Source organism: Anomaloglossus baeobatrachus, chromosome 1, assembly GCF_048569485.1.
Source record: "Anomaloglossus baeobatrachus isolate aAnoBae1 chromosome 1, aAnoBae1.hap1, whole genome shotgun sequence".
NCBI lineage: Eukaryota > Metazoa > Chordata > Amphibia > Anura > Aromobatidae > Anomaloglossus > Anomaloglossus baeobatrachus.
The window spans coordinates 817738697-817757026 of record NC_134353.1 but is presented as its reverse complement, the minus strand read 5'-3'; the positions used below and the strand labels follow the sequence as shown (position 1 = coordinate 817757026).

Genomic DNA, 18330 nt, shown 5'->3' with positions numbered 1-18330 from the left:
TACCAGTCTTGCGAGCAAAGATGACTGTCTGCCCCTGCTACATGGTAGCACAGTGCAAGTGATTAGCATCACCCGCAGGTGTTGGACCCCATGGCCCTTGAAGTCCCTACCAACTCTATCATTCTATGATTCTATGTCCACAACAAGCAAATCGCAAAAATTCACGATTATAACTTTTGTAATTTGTTTGTCGTAGCCGTGGTACTGTGTGGGTTGCCATGTTATCCTATTCACTTGCCTTATGCTGCAATGTAATCCCAGCATTCAGGAATCTTTATTACGGGTAAAGTTGCCTAAGTGCTCCTGTGTATGGTGTAGCCATATATGCCAGCCTTTTACAATGTCACACAGAATTACTATGACCATTGAGGTTCTGTGAGGCACAGTATTGTACCTTACATTGCTTTTAGGACAAATATTTCAGTAATACATCATACAATAGTGCATGCCCCAATTATTTTCTCATAATGTACCCATCAATGCAGGAGTGGACATAGAGAGAAGAGGGCCCATGGGATATAACAATATATGGGCCCTTTGTAGTCCAATAAATACCATCATAATGCACAATTCCATCTGCTTTGGAGGTGCGAGAAGGCCCCCTTACCTTTTGGATCCCTGTACTTCTGCCCAGATTGCACCAGTAGTATGTCTGCCCCTGCCTCCATGTATCTCTATAAAAGGGCATATATATGCACCTATAGACACAGTAGTGCATAATTAACATCACACAGTTGCTACACGCATGTGCCCGTGATCTTTCCATAATCCACCAGATATCATGTATTAAGTTTTAAAGAAACCTGTATCACTGTGTTTGTTTTAGGAAAAAACTGGCAAGGACAAAAAGGAAAAGCTTGGTGAGGATGAAGAAACCATACCCCCTGATTACCGACTAAAGGAAGTTAAGGTGGGCAGAATTAATATATTCCGTGTTAAAATTCACTTATTCTTACTTCAGAGCCCAGAATCAGACTCCGTATAGGAGATGTATTTTATAAAACAGGATCGAAAAATAATGTAATGTTGTCTTTTGAGGAATATATAATGTACATTATAGTGAATAGTCTATTGCTTTAATGTAAACCATGACCATTGCACCATTGTGTGTACGACAAACGTGACCTAATGTGTAATGTTTATTCAGGATAAAGATGGAAAACCTCTATTACCAAAACCTGAGGAAAAACCAAAGGTGAGCTACTCCAACATGTTCACTGCTTAAGTGGGTGTTTTACAAGTGTGTTGTTCAGGTATATTCTTTGTTTCTTTGTCGCTCCATTGGGAGACCCAGACAATTGGGTGTATAGCTTCTGCCTCCGGAGGCCACACAAAGTATTACACTTTAAAAAGTGTAACCCCTCCCCTCTGCTATACACCCTCCCGTGCATCACGGGCTCATCAGTTTTATGCTTTGTGTTGAAGGAGGCACACATGCACACAATGCTCCACATTTTAGTCAGCAGCAGCTGCTGATTATATCGGATGGAAGAAAAGAGGGCCCCTAACAGGGCCCCCGGCATGCTCCCTTCTCACCCCACTGAGTCGGCGGTGCTGTTAAGGTTGAGGTACCCATTGCGGGTACACAGGCAGGAGCCACATGCCGTTTTCCTTCCCCATCCCTTAGGAGCTCTGGGGAAGTGGGATCCTAACCGGTCATGCAGCCACTGGGACCGCGCTCCCTCCGCAGCCCCTGGGGGAATCTGCCGGACAGGAGACGGAGTATCGTCAGGGACATGGCCCTGCATCTACAGGTACTCTGTGTCCCCGTTGGGACGGTGCATGAAGCACCTTGGCCTCAGACGCAGCTGCGACTGCGGTGTGGATTTTTTGTCTGGGACTACCGCGCCGACCGTGCCTGTTTGCCGGCCGCGGTTTTTACTTTAGTCCCCGGCTTTTGCGGCCTAGTCTGTTTAAACTCCCGCCCCTGAGCCTGCCAGTCAGGGAGAAAGGCGGGACGGTCGGTATGATGCCGACAGTGAGGGCTGGAGCACACTTCGCTGTCCTCCGCCCCCCTCACTGATCACTATGGGCCACCAGGTTCCCGCACTTTTGCGGTTCCGCCCACGGCTCTCTCCTCCCCTCGGAACGCCGGCAGCCATTGTTATAATTCTGCCGGTGGAGGATCTCAGAATCTGTTTCACTGCTCTGGGAGAGGGGGATCCTAACCGGTCGCCATGCACTGGGACCGGGCTCCATCCGCAGCCCCTGGGGGATTCTGACGGACAGGAGACTGGACATCATCAGGGACAGAGCCCTGCATCATAAGGTACTCTGTGTCCCCTGAGGGACGGTGCATGCAGCATCTGGGTTACAAACGCCGCAGCGGTTGCTGAGTGGTTTGTGAGACTGGGACTACCGCGCCGACCGCGCCATGTTTGCCGGCCGCGTTTTTAAATTTAGTCCCCGGCTCTTACGGCCTAGTACCATATACTCTCGTTCTCGGGCCTGCCAGTCAGGGGTAACGACGGGACGGCCGACTGGACGTCGGCAGGGAGGGCTGGAGCATACGTTGGTATCCTCCTTCCCCCTCACTGAGCACTGTGGGGCACCAGTTTTTCTGGTGCTGACCCCCCTTGGTGCCGCAATGTGTGTATATATATATATATATATATATATATATATATAATATGTTTATTTATATGGTATATGATCTCACTGTTCGGCAGCATTATTTGCTTTTGGCTGTATACCCTCACTGTTTACTCTGCGGGCGACATGCTGTTGTCTGCTCTTAAAGAGTAAGGGTGCCAAGGCACTGGCTTATTTTACAACCTGTACCTCTTGTGAATGCTTGGCCCCGGGGGCACTCACTCAGCCGGAGCCTCCGGCACTGGTGGGACCCTCGGCCAGGTGGTACCGCCGGTTTCCACTGCACAGATGACAGGGACAGAGTTTGCATGTTGGAATCAGCAAATCTCTGAGTAGCTTTCACATTCCAGGACTCAGTCTATGGACAGAGGGTCTGCTAAGATACTGGAAGCCTTGCAGTCCAGACCGATAACACAAGGCCAGGGAGCTGTGAGTTCATCGCGCCCGGGTCCCTCTGGGTCGGTACAACAAGGGGCTCCTGGGGTAACACCCAGATCCCACGGTGAGAACTCCGTCACGGACCGCGGCCTATGATAGGCTAAGCGGGCCCGCTGGGAACCTTCCCCGTCTTCATCAGGAGTGCGTGTTTCGATCACTCCAACTCCAGAGGGGCCGTCCAGAAGCACAGAACTTTACGGACAAGCGCTTACTAAGCGCCTTATTGACACGCGTTACCCTTTTCCCCCCTGACGTTGTTAAGGGTTGGGCTCAGTGTCACAGGGTGGATCCTCCAGTCTCTAGGCTGGCGGCTAGATCCGTAGTATTAGTGGCAGATGTCCATCTCTCACGAATGCCACTGACAGGCAAATAAAGCTTATGATGAAATCCATCTATGAAGCCATAGTCGCATCTTTTGCTCCAGCCTTCGCAGCCGTGAGGGCACTCCAAGCTATCTCAGCTTCTCAGGCTGAGATTATTGCGGTTGCACATACCTCTGCCACGCAGGTTGTGTCCTTCACTTCTCAGGCGTAGGTTTTTTCGTTCTACGCCATGAACGCCGTTCCTGGACTCTGCGAGCCGTACAGCGGTAGCATCCACCAAGTCGGTGGCAGTCTGCAGGGCCATGTGGCTACGTGAATGGAAGGCAGGCTCTGCTTCCAAGAAGTTCTTAACCGGTTTGCCATTTTCTGGCGACCGTTTGTTTGGCGAGCAATTGGATGAAGTTACTAGACAGTCCAAGGGAAAGGTCTCGTCCTTGCCCCAGTCCAAAGGTTTCGGTCATTTCGGTCCTCAGCAAAGTTCCGTTCCTCCACGTCCAACAGGTCAGAGGAGGGCTAGAGGAACTCTTCTGCATGGCGGTCTAAGTCACAAGGCGGCTTCCTCATGACTTCGGCCTCACCAAGACCGCGTCCTCGGTCGGTGGCAGGCTCTCCCGCTTTTGCGACGCCTGGTGGCCACATGTCCAAGACCGAGGGGTGAGAGACATTCTGTCTCACGGTTACAGGATAGAGCTCTGCTCTCGTCCTCCGACTCGTCTCTTCAAAACATCTCCGCCCCCCGAGCGAGCCGATGCACTTTTTCAGGCCGTGAACACTCTGAAGCCTCGATGTCACAAGGAGACTTCCTAGCATCAATTGACATCAAGGATGCTTTTCTCCATGTGCCGATCGCACCCGAGCTTCAACGCTTTCTGCGTTTCGCCATCAGGGACGAACACCTTCAGTTCGTGGCACTGCCATTCGGCCTGGTGACAGCCCCACGGGTCTTCACCAAGGTCATGGCAGCAGTGGTGGCGGTCCTACACTCTCAGGGCCACTCGGTGATCACTTACCTAGACGATCTTCTAGTCAAGACACCCTCCTGGGTGGCATGTCAACACAACCTGACCATTGCTCTGGAGACTCTCCAGGGGTTCGGGTGGATCATCAAATTTCCAAGGTCAAAACTGACACCGACCCAATCACTGACTTACCTCGGGATGGAGTTTCATACTCTCTCAGCGATAGTAAAGCTTCCGCTGCATAGTCAGCGTTCACTACAGACAGGGGTGCAATCTCTCCTTCGGGCCCAGTCACCCCTTGAGGCGCCTCATGCACTTTCTCAGGAAGATGGTGGCAGCAAGGGAGGCAGTTCCCTTGCGCAGTTTCGTCTGCGTCCGATTCTATCGGACACCGCAAATGGGACAGGAGGTCGACGTCCCTAGACAAGAACGTCTCTCTTTCCCTTGCAGCAAAACCTCTCTTCAGTGGTGTCTTCTTTCCACTTCCTGGGCGAAGGAAAAATCCTTCCGGCCCCCAGCCGGGGCTGTGGTCACGACGGACGCGAGTCTGTCAGGGTGGGGAGCGGTCTTCCTCCACCACTCGGCTCAGGGAACCTGGACTCCGGCAGAGTCCTCCCTTCAGATCAATGTTCTGGAGATGAGGGCAGTGGATCTAGCCCTAAAGGTGTTCCAGCGGTGGCTGGAGGGCAGGCAGATCCGAATTCAGTCGGACAACGCCACGGCGGTTGCGTACATCAACCACCAGGGCGGCACACGCAGTCGTCAAGCCTTCCGAGCAGTTCGGCGGATTCGGCTGTGGGCGGAAGCCACAGCCTCCAACATCTCCGCAGTTCACATCCCGGGCGTAGAAAACTGGGAAGCAGATTTTCTCAGTCGCCAGGGCATGGACGCAGGGGAATGGTCTCTTCACCCGCACGTGTTTCTAGAGATCTGTTGCCGCTGGGGAACGCCGGACGTCGATCTAATGGCGTCTCGGCACTACAACAAAGTCCCGGCATTCATGGCTCGGTCCAAGGATCACAGAGCTCTGGCGGCAGACGCGCTAGTTCACGACTGGTCGCAGTTTCGACTGCCTTATGTATTTCCTCCTCTGGCACTACTGCCCAGAGTGTTACGCAAGATCAGGTCAGACTGTCGCCGCGCCATCCTCGTCGCTCCAGACTGGCCGAGGTGATCGTGGTACCCGGATCTGTGGCACCTCACGGTGGGTCAACCGTGGACACTCCCAGACCGACCAGACTTGCTGCCTCAAGGGCCATATTTCCTTCTGAATTCTGCGGCTCTAAACCTGACTGTGTGGCCATTGAGTCCTGGCTCCTAGCGTCATCAGGGATATCTCCAGATGTCATTGCCACCATGACACAGGCCAGGAAACCAACGTCCGCCAAGATCTATCACAGGACTTGGAGGATCCTCTTATCCTGGTGCTCTGATCAGGGTTTTACTCCCTGGCCGTTTGCCTTGCCCACTTTTCTTTCTTTCCTTCAATCCGGAATGGACAAGGGCTTGTCTCTCGGCTCTCTCAAGGGACAAGTATCGGCGCTTTCCGGTCCCACCTTACAAGCGTCCGTTAACACCCTCGGATCTTAACAGGGTGCTGACGACTCTTCAGAAGCCACTTTTCGAGCCGATGCGGGATCTCTCTATCTCGCCTTTCGCAAAGGGTGGCCTTCCTAGTGGCAGTCACATCACTCAGAAGAGTGTCTCAGCTAGCAGCGCTGTCATGTAAAGCCCCCTTCCTGGTGTTTCACCAGGATAGGGTGGTTCTACGTCCGGTCCCGGACTTTCTCCCTAAGGTATCCCCGTTTCATCTCAGGATATCGTCTTACCCTCTTTGGGTCCGCATCCAGTTCACCAATGTGAAAAGGATTTGCATTTATTAGATCTGGTGAGAGCACTCCGGCTCTACATTTCTCGCACGGTGCCCCTGCGCCGGTCTGATGCGCTCTTGTCCTTATCGCGGGCCAGAGTAAGGGATTTCAGGTTTTCAAGTCAACCTTGGCTCGGTGGATCAAGGAACCGATTCTTGAAGCCTACCGTTCTTTTAGGCTTCCGATTCCTGCAGGGCTGAAGGCCCATTCTACCAGAGCCGTCGGTGTCCTGGGCATTGCGACACCAGGCTACGGCTCGGCAGGTGTGTCAGCCGGCTACCTGGTCGAGTCTGCACACTTTCACGAAACACTATCAGGTGCATGCCGATGATTCGGCAGATGCCAGCCTAGGTAGGCGACTCCTTCAGGCGGCAGTTGCCCACCTGTAAGAGAGGGCCGTTTTTCGGCTCTTTTTATCGAGGTATTCTTTTACCCACCCAGGGATTGCTTTTGGACATCCCAATTGTCTGGGTCTCCCAATGGAGCAACAAAGAAGAAGGGAATTTTGTTTACTTACCGTAAATTCCTTTTCTTCTAGCTCCTATTGGGAGACCCAGCACCCGCCCCTGTTCCCTTCGGGCTGTTGTTCTTTTGTGTACACATGTTGTTCATGTTGAATTGTTCTTTTGGTTCATGGTTTCAGTTCTCCGAACATCCTTCGGATTGAATTTACCTTAGACCAATTTATAAGTTTCCTCCTTCCTGCTTTGGCACCAAAACTGATGAGCCCGTGATGCACGGGAGGGTGTATAGCAGAGGGGAGGGGTTACACTTTTTAAAGTGTAATACTTTGTGTGGCCTCCGGAGGCAGAAGCTATACACCCAATTGTCTGGGTCTCCCAATAGGAGCTAGAAGAAAAGGAATTTACGGTAAGTAAACAAAATTCCCTTCTTTATGGACTATAACTCACTTTTAGCAAGAAATAATTTTAGTAAAAAGTGTGCGTTTCTGACTGAAAATGCAGACCGTGTCTTCCCCGATCACTGAGAGAACTGTGCAGCAGCGCAGCTCGCTCTCCTCCTCCTCCCCGACACGATCTGCATGGATCCAGTAGGTCCTGACTAGGTGAAGGACCTTTCAGAGGTCATGTGATCAGTCAAATGCCTGGAAGGAACTTCAAATTTTGGTAGTGTATATATTGTGTGCAAATTGATGTAGCTGGGATGTGTGGGTTTTGATGTAGCTGAGCTGTGTGTGTTTTGCTGTAACTTGGCTGTGTGTGTGTTTGTCATTGCTTTGTGTTTGTGTTTTGATGTAGCTGGGCTGTGTGGATTTTGATGTAGCTGGGCTGTGTGTAGGTTTTCATGTAGCTGGGCTCTGTGTGAGGTTTGATGTAGCTGAGCTGTGTATGTTTTTGGCTCCGTGTGTGTGTGTTTTTATGTTATTGCTCTGTGTTTGTGTTTTGCTGTAGCTGGTCTGTGTGTTTTGTTTTGATGTAACTGAGCGGAGTATGTATGTATTGTGCATGCAGCAGTGTTGTGTATGTGAGCACTGCAGTGTATGTGCATAATGCACATGCTGTGTGTACATAATACACATGCTGCAGAGGAGCACTAACAATATACCTATTACCTGTCTGTTGTGCATTAATACATTAACACTAGTGATATCGACCCCTCCGCTTCTTTACACCAACAGGGAAGTCTTAATTAGCCCAAAATATTTTTCCAATTTCCTGTTTAGCTGTGTTGTGCATCTTACAGTGTGTGAAATCCTATACGTGGTTCTGGAGGTCAGAACTGTAGATATAAGATCTAGAATAGCAATGGGGGCACATTGGATTGTATTCAGATCCACCGTATATGTATGTAGGAGACACTTTGGATTTAGTGTTTCTTTTATAGGAGTAAACTGTGATATGTTATACATCCTGATATTGTAAAAATCATCCTGGAGGTTAAGTGTGAGCATTTAGACATGTCCAATTCTTTATCCCTGCCCCAATGTAACAGTAGAATGATTAGTTTCATGATATTGTGACCAATGTAGTCTTTTTTGCCAGGAATGCCAATATATTCTTTAGTTTTAGTCGTTTGAGATGTTGCTAGGCAGAAGCTTTGTTTCTGGCATGGGGCACCTGATACTGTTTCCTATGTACTCGGTAGTGTCACGTTTCAGCTCCGCTCATATAACAAGCAGCCATTCTACCTTTGTATTTAAACCTAACATCTCCGTCTGGTTTCTTTCCCTTCCATTATTTTGCTATGGCTATGCAGGCGATGAGCGAGGATGAACTCCTGGACGCACTGACAGAAGGGTTTGACATCACTCCTGCCCCCTCAAAGTGTGCCCCATTACAGTCCGCTGCGGTAAGTCTGGGCCTTCTCTGTATGGTTTATGTGTAACCTCTGGGACTGGTTTAGGCTGCTCCTTTTATATGGCCCATTAGAGCCAGTAGATGGGGTTACATTATCTGGATCCCAGTCCAGTGTGACTTTTCCTTGTTGCACCGCACTCACCGTACCGGAGCACAATAAAAAACTAATTTCCTGATCTTCTTTTCTTCTATCCCATTTAAAAGGCGCCTGGAAAATCAGAAATTGTGTCCTGTTCCAAAGCGTCTGCCGTACAGTCATCAGCAAAACCGTCTGCCTCTGTAAGATCTGAGGTAAATAGTACTGTTAGTAACGAGGATTTCTATACTTTGCAGTTTTTCTTATCTGAATCATTTATTAAATTTACTCCACTAAAAGTACAGTCTATACCACAACTAGAACACAATTACTAATGATTCTCACAGCCTGCATAAAAAATAAGTCCACACATAAAGGGGTTGTCCTATAGCTATAAAGATCTTTAGTAATTATCTATTTTAATCTCTAAACACTTTTATAATTTGCTTTGTTTTAAAATTCCACATGGTTCTCTCTATCCTGCTTATTCCTTCATCTGATTTTTGTTTTTCTTTGTACTTTTCTTCCTGTGACATTTCATATGAGGGGAGTATCAAATCGGACACCACAGGATGGCCCTGCAGTCCGTGAACAGGACGTCTTCATCAGGTGGCACTGCCGTCACTTTCTACAGCTCTTATCACAGCTGTCCTCATCCTGGGATTGGGGGCAGGGAGACATGACCACAATGTCGCAGCTTCTTTCACCTCCACACTTCGGTAATCGCCAGTCCATAGCTTCAGTCCCCATTGCCTCTGTCCTCGCCACCTTATTCATTGAAATCAGATCAGTGGGCGGTGATAGAAGCAGTGTGAGTGACGGCACCGCCCTGAAACAAATTGTCAACAGGTGACATCTGAGGATTTCTAATTTCAGTGAATGAGGCAGTGGGGGTAGAAGCAGCGAGGACTGAAGCTGTGGGGTATCAGTGACAGAAGAAGTCTGGTGGCAGAAGAAGAAGCTGTGGTCGCTTCTCCCTTATTTGAGACTCCCCTCAACTGAAATGTCCCAAAAAGTAAAGTGCAAAAAACGATATAGGGATTAGTAGGATAAGGGGAATAGTAGGGAGTTTTCAAATAAAGCAAATTACAACATTGGTAAGTCTTTAAAAATAGATATTTGAAAAAGGCATTAAGAGAAAGTTATCAGAGACTCGTTTTAAGGCTCTTTTGTATAGGTCAATAACTAGCTGAACGATCATTCATTAGAACTTGTTCTTGAACATTGCCGTGTGTAAAATGTTTGCTTGTCTGATAATTGTTTGGTGTCTGCAGCACCACTCCAATTTTAAAAGGTGATGTGCTGCCCCCAATATACATGATTTATAACAAGTGAAGCTTGACCTGTCAAATAACACATTTTGTTGTTGATTAAGATATTAAAGGAAATCTGTCTCCAGGTTTTTGCCACCCAATTTGTTTTATCAGCAGGAAATTATCATTGGAGGACTAGTAAATCTGCTGCCGTGTAGTCCTCCATATTCATGAGCCCTGTGTAACAACCCCCCCGCCTCCCCCCCCAAAACAAAAAAAAACACACACCACTGAGGTCATACAGGGATCAGCATTCAGAGAACTTGTAGATCCGCAGCAGATGCAACACTAATTTTATTAAAACTGCAGCAAGTAGCCCAGTAAGTGACACATTGCAGATGGGGGTAGCAAAAACCTGGTGAGAGATTATTTTTAAAGAGGACTCAAAGACTGCTCTCTGAGAGTATACAGCCGATAGACTTACTATTTAACCCATGCACTGCTAGAAAGGAGGCAGCTCACACAGGAGCTGTAGACAGAGCAATGTGTAGACCAATTGAAAAAATGAGATGGTGTCAGTTCTCTATTTATGAGGTAGAGGGACCGGTCTATTAAAGTAGTGGACAACCCCTACTCATTCCCTTTGTTCGCCCCATAAAAATAACTAAGTGTATGCTCACCTCCGGTGCAGATGCAGTTCCATTGATGTCTGACGCCGCGTTCCCGGGGCCCACGTGACATTTTTAATGGGGCAAACTGGGAACTAGAAGATGTTGTCCAAGTAGTGGACGAACCTCTCAACAATTACTCCTAGTGATAATTGGTTTAGTAGTTTTCATATATAACTGAAATTGATAATAGTTTTCTGCCACTATGTACAGTAGATCCTGGCTTCCATACAAATGTGTAGAGTCTGTGTGGTGGTTTACCCCAAATAGAAGTATAGATACTGTCATAGGGAAATTAGTACCAGGTATCATATAGGTGAAACCCAGAAACTATATGTCATTAACATACATTTTATATTTCATGCTGTGCAGATACCTGATGATGCCTTAGATCTGCTCTCTGGTTCTTTGGGAGAAAGGAAGCCTGATCCAGAGGATAACAAGCCTATAGTGGACGTAGTGAAGGTGAGGAGGACCGTCCGCTCCTGGCCATGTGCCTTTACAGCTGCTATTAAACTTAAAGCGTAACCGTCATTTTATTGTTTATCTCACAAATCAATAATACACATGAAAATAAGCAACCTTTGTAATAAATCTTATCTGACAAATCTGCTTGTTTCACAGCCATAATTGATCATTTATTATCAACATTCTCATTTCTAAGGTAAAATCTGTATTCAGTGAAGACTTTCCCATTACTGATAAGAATTTATGTAGATAGAAGAGGGAGGAGCTAGAGGCAGAGCTCCGCCCCCACTCTCTCTTCTATCTACATAGAATCTCATCAGCACCAACAGCCATCTCCTATCTCAGTAATGGGAAAGTCTTCACTGAATACAGATTTCTCTGATAAGATTTATTACAAAGTTGCTTATTTTCATGTGCACTAATGATTAATAAAATAACAATTAAAATGACGGTTATGCTTTAAGGCATCACTAAACCTAAACAAGAAATATATTCCCCCTGCTTTTTATTATCCAGCAGCATTTTTTGCCTGATCATGAAGCAGTCAGTTTTGTAGAAATCCTGCAGAGAACAAGGTGGTTTATCTGCTGATCTGTTCCCTCTCCTGGTGGTGGCCATTTTCCTTGCTGCTTTGTCAGGGGGCGGCTTGTAGCAAATTCTTACCTTCCTGCACACAGGGCACATCATGCAGGCTTCTGCTGCAGCCAGTTCTTACATCCACACACTGGACAGTGAGGAGGACGGACATGTCTGATTACCTGAGACACACAGAGGATCGCTTTATATTAGTTTTAATTGTAATATGATGAAAACTAAGGAAGGAATTGCTGTAGTATGATTACTACTCCTATCATACCCTGCCATCTGTTATAATGGGAGTTCCAGTTTTGGAGAGCCACAGACTGAGGCACTGCTCTATACCAAGGCATCTCAACCTTTTCAACTACACTTGGACCTCACTCTTGGGTAAGGTCCATACTAAAACTAAAAATGAAAAGAAAAGAAAGGGATGAGGACTTGTGATAAAATTACCTCCCTAGTGGCTCCTCAAAACATCATAAGACTTCCTAAGAACTGCGCTATATTATCTCACCTATAGGAAACCATAATATGCCATAAATAGATAACAAAAAGATAAAAATGCATCTTTAGAAAACTAGCATATGAGCCTTTATTTTACGTGATGGCACTGCACACCTGCGGCACAGACATATACAATAGGTAATGATGTGTAATATCTGCTCCATGTGCAGGAGAAGGCAAAAGAGGAGCACATTGATCGGCTCGGAGACCGAGATGACACCATCCCCCCAGAGTACAGACATTTACTGGACGGTAAAGACCACGAGGTAATATTCTATATAGACATATTGTGTATGTATGGTATATTATTTTACAACTGTAATTAATTGTCCATCCTCATCTCAACTTACAGGGAAAACCTGCAAAACCAGAAGCACCAAAACCACAGGTGAACCTATATATTAACATATATATAGAATAGAATATTAATAAAATATATTAACATTTCTTTTATACTTTCCAAAAGTGTCTTAACACACTAGAGAAAAATTCCCCTAACCTCCCGGGTTTAGTCGTATATGATGATGTTGTAATATATAAAGGGTCTACCAATCTCCCTTCTGTTGGGTCAAAGAAGGATCAGACATATTTGATGTTCTCACAGGAGATAGGCCGGTGCTAGACACCTCCGGCGGTGACCTATTTCCCCCTCTTACTGTTCTTACTGCTTCACACTGAATTTTACATCTTTGATTTCACCATATAGGACACACATTAAAAAGTGACTTTTGTTTTAGAAATCTCTGGATGACGCCGCAGCTATTGATCTGCTCTCCGGTGGCTTTGCGTCTTGTGGAACCACCTCAACTGACAAAACAAAAAATTCTTCAAAGGTATAAATTAATAGTGTGCAATAAGTACAATATGGGAGATGCAAGCAAGCCGAAGTGTAAAATGCATGCGGCGTGTCTGTGGGCAACTTCTGAATAGAATTAATATGGATATTGGCTATTAGTAGCCTGAGGATTAGTCTACAAATCCATGCACTGCAGTGGGATGTCACATTTCTCTTGATTTCCCATGAGCAGACCTGATCCTGTATTTGGGGATCACTATGTGAGCAAATACTCTGATATAGTCTGAAAATGAGTTTAGAAAGAACAACTTCATTTTATGGTGGGCTTCACACATCTTCACTTAAGATTCTGTGCACTGACATTGCAACTCCCCGACTGGTCTCAATTCTGGAAATGTCTTCATTAATTTATTATCACTGCATGATATATTATTGAAGACGTTTCCACAAACTTTGAGTCCAAGCTGATCTGTTGGACTGTGTTGGGACCCTCGTTGGTCAGTGGTGCCATATTCTCCTTGTGTCCTCACCTTAAGTAACAGCATAATTTCTTTGTCGCTCCATTGGGAGACCCAGACAATTGGGTGTATAGCTTCTGCCTCCGGATGCCACACAAAGTATTACACTCAAAAGTGTAACCCCTCCCCTCTGCCTATACACCCTCCCGTGCATCACGGGCTCCTCAGTTTTATGCTTTGTGTGGAAGGAGGCACACATCCACTCACACATCTCCATTTTACTCAGCAGCAGCTGCTGATTGTATCGGTTGGAAGAAAAGAGGGCCCCCACGGGGCCCCCGGCATGCTCCCTTCTCACCCCACTGAGTCGGCGGTGCTGTTAAGGTTGAGGTACCCATTGCGGGTACGACGGCCGGAGCCTCATGCCGTCTTTCCTTCTCCATTCCTGCGGGCTCTGGTAGAAGTGGGATCCGAAGCGGTCATCCAGGTTCTGGGACCGTGCTCCCTTCGCAGCCCCTGAGGGAATCTGCTGGACAGGAGCTTATCTATCCTCAGGGACAGGGCCCTGCATCCACGAGGTACTCTGTGTCCCCATGGGGACTGTGTATAGAGCGCCTGGTTTCCGGACGCCGCTGAATTGTGAAGACCGGGGACTACCGCGCCGACCGCGCCTGCTTGTCGGCCGCGGTATTAAATTTAGTCCCCGGCTTCATTGCGGCCTAGTGGCAAAACTCCCGCCCCCGGGCCTGTCTATCAGAGATAGGGGCGGGACAGCCGACCTGACGTCGGATGTGAGGGCCGGGGCATCCTGTATGCTCCCTCCCCCCTCACTGATCACTGTGGGGACCCCAGATTCCCGCACTTTTCCTAACGCCGCCCATGGCTTCACTCCTCCCCTGAGAGCTCCGGCAGCCATCTTTAGGACATTCTGCCGGTGGAGAATCACAGAGAACAGCTCTGCAGCTCTGGGAGACCAGGCAGGGAATCTGGAGCACACACACCCCGCTTTTTAGCGGTCGGTAAGCCTGCTCCGGTCACTCGGTGTTGGTCCCCTTGGGTGCCGGTATAGATACGTATATATATATACTTATTTCTGTTCGGCCGGGCTGTATACCCTTTTTTCTATATACCCTCAGTGATCACGCTCCTAGGACACAACAGCATGTCGGCCACAAGGAGCAAGGGCACTAAAGCACAGGGTTTTTTTGCGACATGTACCTCTTGTAGGGCCATGCTACCTGCGGGTTCCACCTACCCTCACTGTGAGCAATGCTCGACCCCTGTTACGCTTGCTCAGCCGGAGCCTCGGTCACTAGTGGGCCCCTCGGCTCAGGCAGACCCCCCTGCTTCCACTGTCCAGGTGGCAGCGACAGAGTTTGCAGTTTTTGCTGAAAAGCTCTCAGAGTCACTCTCACAATCCATGGCTCAGTCTATGGACGAATGGTCTGCCAAGTTGCTGGAAGCCCTGCAGTCCAGACCGGTCCTTACACAGGCCCCTGACCCTGATAGATCGGCGCCTCCAGGTCCCTCTCGGTACACCCCGGCCGGGGTGGACCCTAGGTCTCACGTGGAGGACTCCTCCACGGACCACAGTCCCAGACCAGCTAAGCGGGCTCGCTTGGAATCTTCCCCGACTTCATCACGCTGCTCGGGTTCCCAGCTTGAGGACTCTCTGGAGGACGAGGCGGAGGTTGCAGCTCAGGGCTCGGACCCTGATGTTGCTCTCAATCTTGATACACCTGAAGGGGACGCCTTAGTAAATGATCTTATCTCGTCCATCAATCAGGTGTTGGATCTATCTCCCCCGCCTCCACCTATAGAGGAGTCGGCCTCTCAGCAGGAGAAACACCAGTTTAGGTTTCCCAAACGTACACGGAGTGCATTTTTTGATCACTCTAACTTCAGAGATGCTGTCCAGAAGCCCAGAGCGGTTCCGGACAAGCGCTTTACTAAGCGCCTTACTGACACACGTTACCCCTTCCCCTCTGACGTAGTTAAGGGTTGGGCTCAATGTCCTAAGGTGGATCCCCCAGTCTCCAGATTGGCGGCTAGATCTGTAGTTTCGGTTGCAGATGGCTCATCACTAAAAGATGCCACTGACAGGCAGATAGAACTCCTGGTGAAATCCATCTATGAGGCCACGGGAGCATCTTTTGCCCCGGCTTTTGCAGCCGTGTGGGCACTCCAAGCTATCTCAGCTTGTCTGGCTGAGATTAATGCGGTCACACGTATGTCTGCCCCGCAGGTTGCATCTTTAACCTCTCAGGCGTCGGCGTTTTCTTCCTACGCCATGAACGCAGTCCTAGACTCTGCTAGCCGTACAGCGGTGGCATCCGCTAATTCGGTTGCAGTCCGCAGGGCCATGTGGCTGCGCGAATGGAAGGCAGACTCGGCTTCCAAGAGGTTCTTAACCGGTTTGCCGTTTTCTGGCGAGAGATTGTTTGGCGAACGTTTGGATGAGATTATTAAGGAATCCAAGGGAAAGGACTCCTCCTTACCCCAGTCCAAACCTAAGAGACCTCAGCAACAAAAGATTCAATCGAGGTTTCGGTCCTTTCGTCCCTCCGCCAAGCCACAGTCCTCTTCGTCCAATAGACAGGACAAAGGCCAGAGGAACTCCTATGCGTGGCGATCTAAGTCACGCCCCCAAAAGACCGCCGGAGGCACTGCTTCCAAGGCGGCCTCCTCATGACTCACGGCATCCCCGAACCGCATCCTCGGTCGGTGGCAGGCTCTCCCGCTTTCGCGACGCCTGGTGGCCACATGTTCAAGACCGATGGGTGAGAGACATTCTGTCTCACGGTTACAGGATAGAGTTCAGCTCTCGTCCTCCGACTCGTTTCTTCAGAACCTCCCCGCCCCCCGCGTGAGCAGACGCACTTTTTCAAGCAGTGGATGCTCTGAAAAAAGAAGGAGTCGTGACCCCCGTTCCCACTCAGGAACAGGGTCGCGGTTTTTACTCCAACTTATTCGTGGTGCCAAAGAAAGACGGATCATTCCGTCCCGTTCTGGACCTCAAATTGCTCAACAAACACGTGAGCACCAGACGATTCCGGATGGAATCTCTCCGCTCGGTCATCGCCTCGATGTCACAAGGAGACTTCCTCGCATCGATCGACATCAAGGATGCCTATCTCCATGTGCCGATAGCACCAGAACATCAACGCTTTTTGCGTTTTGCCATCGGGGACGAACACCTTCAGTTCGTGGCATTGCCCTTCGGCCTGGCGACAGCCCCACGGGTTTTCACCAAAGTCATGGCATCCGTTGTGGCGGTCCTGCATTCTCAGGGGCACTCGGTGATTCCCTACTTAGACGATCTCCTAGTCAGGGCACCTTCTCGGGCGGCGTGTCAACACAGCCTATCCGTCGCTCTGGAGACCCTCCAGCAGTTCGGGTGGCTCATCAACTTCCCAAAATCCAAGTTGACACCGACCCAATCTCTGACCTATCTAGGGATGGAGTTTCATACACAGTCAGCGGTAGTCAAGCTTCCACTAGACAAACAGCTGTCACTGCAGGCAGGGGTGCAGTCTCTGATTCAGACTCAGTCGCACCCCTTGAGACGCCTCATGCACTTCCTGGGGAAGATGGTGGCAGCGATGGAAGCAGTGCCCTTCGCGCAATTCCATCTGCGCCCACTCCAGTGGGACATTCTCCACAAATGGGACAGGAGGTCGAGCTCTCTCGACAGGAACGTCTCTCTTTCCTTTGCAACAAAGATGTCTCTTCAGTGGTGGCTTCTTCCCACTTCTCTATCACAGGGAAAATCCTTCCTGCCCCCAACCTGGGCTGTGGTCACCACGGACGCGAGCCTGTCAGGGTGGGGAGCGGTGTTCCTCCATCACAGGACTCAGGGAACCTGGACTCCGATAGAGTCTTCCCTGCAGATCAATGTCCTGGAGATAAGGGCAGTGTATCTGGCCCTATTGGCTTTCCAGCAGTTGCTGGAGGGCAGGCAGATCCGTATCCAGTCGGACAACGCCACTGCCGTCGCATACATCAACCACCAAGGCGGCACACGGAGTCGTCAAGCCTTCCAGGAAGTCCAGCGAATTCTGCAGTGGGTGGAAGCCACAGCATCCACCATCTCCGCAGTTCACATACCGGGCGTAGAAAACTGGGAGGCAGATTTTCTCAGTCGTCAGGGCATGGATGCGGGGGAATGGTCCCTGCACCCAGAAGTGTTTCGAGAGATCTGTCACCGCTGGGGAACGCCGGACGTCGATCTCATGGCGTCACGGCACAACAACAAGGTCCCGGCCTTCATGGCACGATCTCAAGATCACAGAGCTCTGGCGGCGGACGCATTAGTTCAGGATTGGTCGCAGTTTCAACTGCCTTATGTATTTCCTCCTCTGGCAATGCTGCCCAGAGTACTACGCAAGATCAGGTCCGACTGCCGTCGCGCCATTCTCATCGCTCCAGACTGGCCGAGGCGGTCATGGTACCCGGATCTGTGGCATCTCACGGTGGGTCAGCCGTGGGCGCTGCCAGACCGCCCAGACTTGCTGTCGCAAGGGCCGTTTTTCCATCTGAATTCTACGGCCCTCAACCTGACTGTGTGGCCATTGAGTCCTGGCTCCTAGCGTCTTCAGGGTTGTCTCAGGATGTCATTGCCACTATGAGACAGGCCAGGAAACCGACGTCCGCCAAGATCTATCACAGGACTTGGCGGATTTTCTTGTCCTGGTGTTCTGATAAAGGTTTTACTCCCTGGCCTTTTGCCTTACCCACTTTTCTTTCCTTCCTTCAATCCGGAATGGATAAGGGGTTGTCACTTAGTTCCCTCAAAGGGCAAGTATCGGCACTCTCAATATTCTTTCAAAAGCGCCTGGCTAAGCTTCCGCAGGTCCGCACGTTCCTGCAGGGAGTTTGCCACATAGTCCCACCTTACAAGCGTCCGCTGGAACCCTGGGACCTTAACAGGGTGCTAACGGCTCTTCAGAAACCGCCTTTTGAGCCGCTGCGGGATGTTTCCTTATCGCGTCTTTCGCAGAAAGTGGCATTTCTAGTAGCAGTTACTT

General features: G+C 49.3%; 1 protein-coding gene across 9 annotated transcripts in view; it reads left to right on the top strand.

Moving 5' to 3' along the window:
• Positions 1 to 18330, top strand: part of CAST (calpastatin) — a 330646-nt gene that overhangs the window by 293068 nt on the left and 19248 nt on the right. For all 9 annotated transcript variants that reach the window (XM_075325071.1, XM_075325072.1, XM_075325075.1 and 6 more), the window contains 8 exons: positions 827 to 910; positions 1148 to 1195; positions 8401 to 8493; positions 8706 to 8792; positions 10871 to 10963; positions 12220 to 12315; positions 12402 to 12437; positions 12787 to 12882. In XM_075325071.1, the coding sequence (XP_075181186.1) occupies positions 827 to 910; positions 1148 to 1195; positions 8401 to 8493; positions 8706 to 8792; positions 10871 to 10963; positions 12220 to 12315; positions 12402 to 12437; positions 12787 to 12882 (633 nt within the window). The remainder of the gene's footprint in view (positions 1 to 826; positions 911 to 1147; positions 1196 to 8400; positions 8494 to 8705; positions 8793 to 10870; positions 10964 to 12219; positions 12316 to 12401; positions 12438 to 12786; positions 12883 to 18330) is intronic.